At 31.7% G+C, this 9,013-nt stretch overlaps 1 protein-coding gene across 4 annotated transcripts; it reads left to right on the forward strand.

Annotated features, from left to right (window-relative positions):
- The first annotated feature begins 376 nt into the window (after positions 1 to 376).
- On the forward strand, positions 377 to 8,741 carry LOC134681116 (dynein light chain Tctex-type protein 2B-like). Of its 4 annotated transcripts, none has more exons than XM_063540550.1 (3): positions 377 to 440; positions 6,201 to 6,307; positions 7,207 to 8,741. In XM_063540550.1, the coding sequence occupies exons 2-3, from the start codon at positions 6,203 to 6,205 to the stop codon at positions 7,762 to 7,764; spliced, it is 663 nt and encodes a 220-aa protein (XP_063396620.1). In that variant the 5' UTR covers positions 377 to 440; positions 6,201 to 6,202; the 3' UTR covers positions 7,765 to 8,741. The 4 variants fall into 4 exon arrangements, with proteins under 4 accessions (XP_063396620.1, XP_063396619.1, XP_063396618.1 ...); XM_063540549.1 differs by lacking the exon at positions 377 to 440 and adding an exon at positions 559 to 632; XM_063540548.1 differs by lacking the exon at positions 377 to 440 and adding an exon at positions 597 to 823.
- Positions 8,742 to 9,013: the final 272 nt, after the last annotated feature.

The raw sequence follows: 9,013 nt of genomic DNA on the forward strand, positions 1-9,013 counted from the left end.
GGCCAATAACGAAGCTATATAAACTTTTAATAATTTTGACTTCAAAGTTATATATATATTTTCAAAAGAAATACTATTGGAAAATGAAATTTTTATTCTTAGCTACGTGTTAAGTCAGGTGGAATCCATTCTTGTTTTTCACTGGCATTAATTTATTGTTCAAGCTTTAAAGCTTAGTCGTAGAAGAGTTCTTTGGTAACTGCTGTGTTAAGTTTCTGTAACACTAGATAACGCTGTGATCTGAATATGGAATCAATAGAAAGGAGATATATTTGTTAAAATCATAAAAGATGTCAGAAGAAAGCGAAGTGTGAAAGGTTTACGTACGAATGTACGTTATAATTCGATATTTTTGAAAGACTAATTTGAAAAGATATAATTGTTATTCATCTGAATAGGTTCATTCCATCAAAACTAACATGAAAAGGACAACTATATAAGTAAGACTACATTAAATTTATTGATAAACCTACATTTATCTTACTTATCATACAAAATTAATTCGACCAAGTGAAAAAGGGAGAAAATTTTATCAGAAATTTATTCATTTTGGTTGAACGGTTGATTGGGTAGAATTTAAACTTTGACGGAACCTCACGTCGATATTTGATAATGTGATACATTTTAAAGTGGTAATTTAATGCTAGGTATTGCTAAGTAAAAGGGGTATAAAACTGTACTAATATTGCATTTTAAGTGTTTGACGGAAATTTACTACTTAATTGTATGGAGCAGTTTATTTTCGTTATATAGTTGTAAATTTGAGGTTAATTTTAAAAAGATTCAGATCGGAGTTTGTTAACTAAAGAAATTAAACGTTCAGGTAAGATCTTATATACATTTACTTTACTTTTTATTTGATTTTGTACAAATTAATCGTATTTGAATATAGAAGTCGTCAACATGTTGCTTACGATTTGCAATTTGAATTCTTCAAATAAGCGCTTATTTTGTTCATTTTGGAAAAACAACATGTACAATACAATTCAACGAATACAGAAAAAACACAGTGCAAACGATACGGTAGTAGATAAATGTGTGTTTTTGTTTGTTTTCCGGGATGTATAAATACCATGCCACGTCCGGTCTAACTGGTTGTTTTTTTTGCGGATGTTTTTCGGCTTTATATCGGTCTGATGAGTGATGTTCTTTTCAACTGATTTTTGTAGTTTGTTTTTATGTTGCATTGTTACATCACTTACCCAGGTTTATGTAGTTCTTGCTCCTTCAAACATGTTTAAGGCCACCACATTATCTATGCTCATCAGCGCCTGTCCCAAACGAGGAGCCTGTTATTCAGGGTTTGTCTTTGGTCCATGTTTAACATTTTTGTTTTTGTAAATTTTATAAATATTCCGTTAGTACTCTCAATTGAATGGTTTCATATTTTTCATGTCAAGGCTTTAGTAAGTGATATGTTTGTCATGTATACGATAGATTTGGATTGTTTTATGATATTTGTCAGCCCTAACATCTTATCATTCAGATGTCATATAAAAAAGATAATGTGGTATGATTGCCAATTAGACAACTCTCCACAAGAGACCAAAATGACAGAAATTAACAACTATACTAGGTCACCGTACGGCCTTCAACAATGAGCAAAAACCACACAACTACATTACTTACACACAAACACGCGCGCACACACACACAAACGAATGGGACTCTTGTCTTATTTTGCAGTCGCTGTGAAGTCGTTTCATTTTAAATATTAGTCTTTCAATCACTCAACTATTCAAAATCAAAGGACCTTACTACCTTTAGATAAACGAAAATGAACACCCGTCGCATGCTCAGAATAAATTATGCCAAACTGAAAAAATAATAATCTGGAGATAATAATTGAAGAAATTTGGTTGATTACAACAATTTTGCGTCGAACAAGCGATTGCCTATATCATGGCTAGACCATGTGTCATAGAATAATATCACTTTTAGTTCTCTAGGTCGAGTGCGAACGAGATGTCTCTACAATACGGCGAAAAGCTAATTTGCAGATATTGTACAGGTTTATGTCAAAACTATGCGTTTAATATTAAACGCTTTAGAATTCGTTTAAGCTGTAACTAATTTTGGTTTTTAAAAGTCCTCGAGTTATTGACAAGTTTTTCATTTATGAATCGAAAACCTTCAACCTTTTCCTGGTATAAGAATTTAAGTACAGATGATAGAAATAGATTGTTATTTGAAACTGTTATTCAAAACTAAATAGCAGGCTGAAATTAAACGAGTACTTTTAACCAAAAATATGGTTGTTTTTAATCAAAGTAATGGGTACTGTCCCGATCAAATTATAACACGAATTACCGGGGTGATACAGGTTAATTTCCCAGGCAAACATCAATATGCTACGATCGCTGAATTTTTCAGGTTTGGACTATCATTTTATAAAACAGGTGATCAATTTCCTATTTGAAAATTGAATATTTCAAAATAAATCTATAACAGAAAATGAAATACAACACAAAATGTTCTGGGATTAAACCAATTTTACGGTCGCAAAAACTTTTGCCTGTAGACGCCCATATGTCATAGAAAATATCACTTTAGAGTACTCTGGTACGAGGTCAAGTGATAATTAAGTCTCTATCATACGACGAACTGCAAATGTGCAGGTATTGTCAACAATGGACAAATACAGTTTTACAGGCTACTGTCAAATTCATACGTAATTAAATGCTTTAGAATTCGTTTTAACTGTAACTAATTTTGGTTTTAAAAGTCTTCGAGTTATTGACAAGTTTTACATTTATGGATCGAAAACATTCAACCTTTTCCTGGTATAAGACATTAAGTAAAGATGATAGAAATAGATTTTTATTTAAAACTGTAATTTGATATCAGTAAATATCAGCCAGAAATTATACGAATACGTACTTTCAACGATAAAGATGGTTGTTTTTAATCAAAGTAATGGCGTACTGTTCCGATATCTGACGGATAAAGACTGAGGATAAAGAATTGAAGTACGAATGGCCAGGTGATGCTACATAGGTTTATATTTTATTCTAAAGCAAACACCAGAAATTCTGTTCGGACTAATATTGAATAGAATATTTTACAGGTCTTAACTAACATAATTAGCAACTCCTCCGCTTAGTGTTGTTTGACGTTATATTATAAACAGATTTCACCACTTCTAACTCGTGTATTATGATATTTCTCCACTCTCGATAGTTAAATTTTAACTATTTAAAAAGCTAGGCAAAGCCTCGCGCTTTTAAAAATGTTAAAACTTAACTATATCGAGTGGAGAAATATCGTAACACACTTGTTGCAGTTGTGGAATCTATATTTCTTTTCCGTAGCGTTTACAATCAAATACGTTGTAAAAGACAAGTTTTAAACTGTGAAGAATGGGTAACAACAGTAATCAGGAAAGATACTTGTTATTTGCTCGAAGTTTAGTAATACTCGTCACACTGTAACGGGGCAAAGGAGTTTTGAATATTTTGTTGACTTGATAACATTTTTCAGATGCGGATACAGACTGGTCAGCCCCTAGTTACATTTTTAGCATGCCCGTTTACAAGTACTAACTTCCAAACGTTAGCTAACCATCATGGTTAGCTAAAATTTGGATTTATACTTGTAAAAAGCCTATACATGTATCATTCAATTATGTAGCGACCGGCCCTGTTCCCCTAAATCCGCTTCTATTTTTCATTCATAAAGAGTGTTTATAAAAGTGATAAAAACATAAGATTTAAAAATCGAAGTAGATATACCAAATCAATATTTAAACTTCCATTCCTTCACAGGAAATCACTGTTTGGTCTTATTTCAAATTTCAAACTCATTAAAAAGATGGCAAAAATTTCAACAGTGTAATATTATCATATTTTGTCGTGCTGCAATGAATTGAATTTAAATATTTAACATAATTTGTAATGGGGTGAGATTATTTACCGATCAATCACGGTGTAGGTAGGAAAGTACTGGTGTATGTAAACTCTTCAGAATGAAATTTAATAACTTTAATCGTTGTTTTATTTAAAATCATTTCGTGGTGATGGTTTAAACTTTACTCTGATTAGAAAACATGTTGAAACTGAGATTAAGATATTTAATAACTTATCTTATCATTATGTTGCTCACGAAAGTGTTAACTGTAGTTCAATAGACGTTTTGTGTAATCAAATATCATTTTATTTTGTAAACACTTATGAAAAATTGAAATATTATTCATATAAGTCGAGAGACATGTTATATATTTGTAACACATGAATTTATATTCCGTTTAAAGTATTCTCAAAGTTCTGAAAATTGATCGGATTTATATCTGATATTACATGTAAATATTTCTATACAAACACTTACCATTGATACAACTAGATCTGGAGTCAAACAACAACGATAAATTTAAGAATGGTCCCAAAATTATATTTCTACCCTACAAAAAGAAATTAAATGTAAATCTATCAGTCATTGTTTGATTCCATATATATATGTTGGGTTGATGTTTAGACGAGTTGTATATATATATATGTCGAAATCTAGATCTGGTGTACTAAAGAAATATTGACACCGAATGTTTGTGGCAATACATCGTAGCCACAAGTTAACATTTTTTTTTTCTTTCTGTGACGTATTAAATTTATATTCAGATCCAGTTTGTTATATCTTGTGATCAATTTTATTTGGCAATCGTCAATGGCAGTCAGCAGGGTTAAAGAACATCAGTTGTTCGACCTGTTAGTCAAATGCGTTTTGTTAAAATATACTTTTTCACTTTTTTGGACTTTTGGAAAATGTTGTTTGTGCTGTTTTTAGACCCTTCTACAACGAATTTGTTTGACATGCACAAGTATAAAAATTGCGGTTTTTATCCAACGCAATCATAGGTTTGAACGTAGTTTTCAATTTAGACTCGTTTATATATATATATATATATATATATATATATGTGGTCTAGCGGGACGGCGATTTGGTGTCACGATATATATAACTCGTCTAAACATCAACCCAATAATGTTAGATCTGTAATTTTGCTTTCGCAATTTTTTGTTCTTCCCTCGCCGGGATTCGAACCCATGCTACTGAGATATCGTGACACCAAATCGCCTGCACTGTAGCCATCCTGCTAGACCACACGACCACCTGGTATTCATAAAAATGAAGCCTTCGGTGACCGAGTGTTACATTTCCACGTCAATTTTAATCTAGCGTCGTACTACAGTACATGATATATAAGGCATGGAGATGTTATATTATAGGGTTATTGCATGAATATTGGGGAATATTGTCCCGAGTAGAATTTTATATTGCACGAGCTTGCGAGTGCAATATATGTTCTACGAGGGACAATATTTCCCAATATTCATGCAATAACCCTTTCATAGTATAGCAATATAATATTTGAAAGTAAAAATTGGTTTAAAATAAGATTTAAACGTTGATGACGTCATGAATTTGGAAGATTTATTGCACTAGTGCAATATTAGAATTTATTGCACGCTAACTTTTGGTTACGTTCTGTGGGAAATATTATATTGCTATACAATAAAAGTATTTATTCTCCTAATATGATCTTTTTTTTTTTACATATGACTAGTAATATTGTGTGACCTGCAACTTACAACCCGCAACATAATAGATAAAAAATGTTTCTTGTTCTCTGTGTCTTTTTAATAATTAGCATTGTTGGTTTATTGTCGAATTGAGGTATACCGCATATCTCTTTTATTTACAACATGTCACAGTTTTAATCTACCCTATTTGATAGACTTTGAATAAAGCATAAACAGTAAAAGAAATCTGTTTCGTCATATTTTAGTTTGTTTTCAAGAACACCTAATTCCGATTTTGTTGTTGTTTTTTTATTAATATTTTAGGGTTTATTTCTTCTATAAATTTGAAATTTAACAAGATCCAACTACCATTATTATACAGAGAACATGTCTCATGCACTGACTGTTATTTCCAAAGGTGAACGCATAACAATGTTGGTGGTATATCTGTGTTGCCTCAATTTTACCCAAAAGTTTCTAGTACGCGCATTTACCGCAAGGAACTTTTTTTTGTTAATTTGTTTACTCGCTACTTCTCGTACTGACACTGATCTGCAAAGACATACACATTGATAGGCTTTGTTCATTTTCGGGTTGTTATAATCCCATAGTAAAATGCTAAATATACGATATTATACAATATGTAAAACCTAAAATTTATTATCCATACTTGTATTTGAATTGTAGGTATGGCGAATGAGAAGTTAACGATGCAAGCTTTGATTGAACACGATCGAGTACAACCGAAATTAAAAGCGACAGGAACATCAAACTCTTCTACAGTCATTAAAGAGGTAACGACGGGGAAAAGATAAACAATGGGTGTAGATAATATGTTAAATTTATTACTGTTAACTCTTTATATTACTTGAACTGCAAATAAATTTAGTGTATTGAAATGTCTTTGTATGTGATGTTTAGACGGTTTACTATTGGGGTATGTATATCTTATTTGTTACCGTTACTTGACTTTCGACTGACGTTATAGATTTGAATTTGCTCTCAAGACAAGCTAGACAATACAAGACGAGACAAGAATATAATTTATTGGTTAAAATTTTAACATTAACTTGTATCTGAATCTATGTTTTTTACAGATTGAAACATATTTTTTTGCGCGTAAAATATATTCTGTCTTATGTTTCGTTTTTGCCATGCTGACTGAAATTTGATTATCTCTTTTTTTTTTCCCTTTTTTATAACAAATTACACAGAGATTTGATTTCTTGCAGGAACTTTACCATGTATTTTAGATTTCATATTTTAGCTTTTCCTAATATTGCAATCGACAATTTCTTGTTTAAAAACACAACTAAAGTTAATGTAAGATCGAAAATATGGTAGGAACACATTTAATATGCAAACATATGTTGAAATACGGAATATTATTCAATAAAAAACATAAAACACCAAAAAACACCAAAAAACGTAAGAAAGAAAAAAAATCATTGAATGATACAGTCACTTTAGTTTCTCCATTTACTCTGAAACTGTAACACAAATTACATGAAACTAGGATTTTTATAATATTTTTCTCCAGTCACATGGACGATCATTTTATTTTGGGGGGTGGGGGTGGGGGGGGGGGGAGAGGGTATAAATTTTAAAGTTTAGCCTGGTATTTGTACTTTTTAAGAGCTTATGATACCGTAATATATATTCAACAAGCATATTTTTTTTCTTTTTCTAAAAGAATGCCTCAATCAAAAGTGGCGATGCTGTTCCAAAGAGAAGAAGAAACCCATCATCAAGTGATACAAAATCTCAGAAATCAGTGTCCATGGCACCGCCAAAAACGGGTATAAATTTCTTTCGAATAGTGGCAGCAACCAAAGCATGGCAAAGACTAGCAAAACAGAGAGCAGCCAAAAGGTCTCCGAAACTAACACCGAAGTGCGAAAATACGTACAGACTAGAACCGGCGGAAGGCCAACATTTCTCTCCGCAGAAAGTAGAACTCGTCATGAAAAACGTTATTGAAAACCACCCCGGACTAGATCAATATAACCATATCCGTAGTAAACTCTTAGTACGAGATTTATCCGAGAAGATAAACGAGAAAGTGAAAGAACTAGATTTCCCGAGGTATAAGCTTGTGTGTAATGTTATTATCATGGAGAAAAAAGATCAGGGAGTAAATATCGCTAGCAGGTGTATATGGAACCAACAAACAGACAATTTCGCATCTTACACGTATAAGAATGGTGCAGCGATAGTTGTGGCCTATGTTCATGGTGTATATCTGGAATAAATGGAAGGATAACTGTAACCATGTTCTGTTTATGATGTTCGCTTCTGTTTCGTAAAAAACGTGCTTTTTGGAAGAAAAAAACAACAGTTTTTGATTGATTGGATATATATTGAAAAACGGAACTAATAAAGCAGTCCTTGTTTTCGATATATTAGCCATTTAAAATTTTGCGGGTAACAATTGTCCTTGGATTTGATACAAACCCATTGGCATCTTTTTTCATTCAAAAACTATGAAAAAAACAAGGATTTTATAAATGTTGGCGGCGTTGGCGAATTTGGCAAACAGTTATGATTTCAATAATTTAAAATGTTGGCGAAGTTGTCGAACAGGTAATGATTTCGACAATTTAAAATGTTGGCGACGAAGCCAAACATTACGAAGTTTTACACAATCCTGTACCTGAATAGAATATCTAGAGAAAAATCAAAAACATGGGGAGCAAAAATTCTCAAACCGTATAATTACACATAGATAATACAAAATGATTTGATATTTTTATGCATTTGGACGAATATGGTATGGTAGTGTATATTGTTTGCGGCTCTTTCTGTCTGATGTCTTTGTTCACATCAACTTTAGTCCTGTTGGTTGAAAAAGTTTAAAACACTTTTCTTGGTTTAAAAGGGATGGTGATATGAGGGATTCCGTGCTATACCAGTTTCAGTGGAAAAAGAAGAAGAAACACGAATTGGAGAAACAACTGTTGCATTTTTTTATTACAGTATGTTTATCCTTCATCATAAACTGACGTTTTTAGTGTGTTCTTTTCGATAATTCCTATTTGAAAAAAGTAATGCAGCAGACTTGGTTTGATAATTTTTCTAGATCGTACCGCGTATAGATATGGATCAAAAATGCACTACATCTGTTATTTTGAGTTTGAGTTTAATTTGTTATTTCTTTTTCTCCTTTAATTCCTTTAAAAAAATTCTTCGAATTCCTGCATTATTAATATTATAACACAAAGTTGTCAAAATGCCTTGATTTCATACCCAACTATATCAGTCCTATTCAGGACCGATAACTCTGTCAGTAGATACTATCGGGTATACAATATTGTTAAAACCAGACGAATCGTATTATACGTCTCTGTTGGAATGTATACAACAACTCTTTTTTTTAAACAATTTAAACTTTATATCGATTCAATGCCTGGATTTAGCTTTAAATATTGAATTAAAAAATAAAAAACAATAAAATCATATTCAATGGTCGAAATTCATTTAAATTAAAATTTTAATCGGAA

Source organism: Mytilus trossulus, chromosome 8 (assembly GCF_036588685.1).
Source record: "Mytilus trossulus isolate FHL-02 chromosome 8, PNRI_Mtr1.1.1.hap1, whole genome shotgun sequence".
Taxonomy (NCBI): Eukaryota; Metazoa; Mollusca; class Bivalvia; order Mytilida; family Mytilidae; genus Mytilus; species Mytilus trossulus.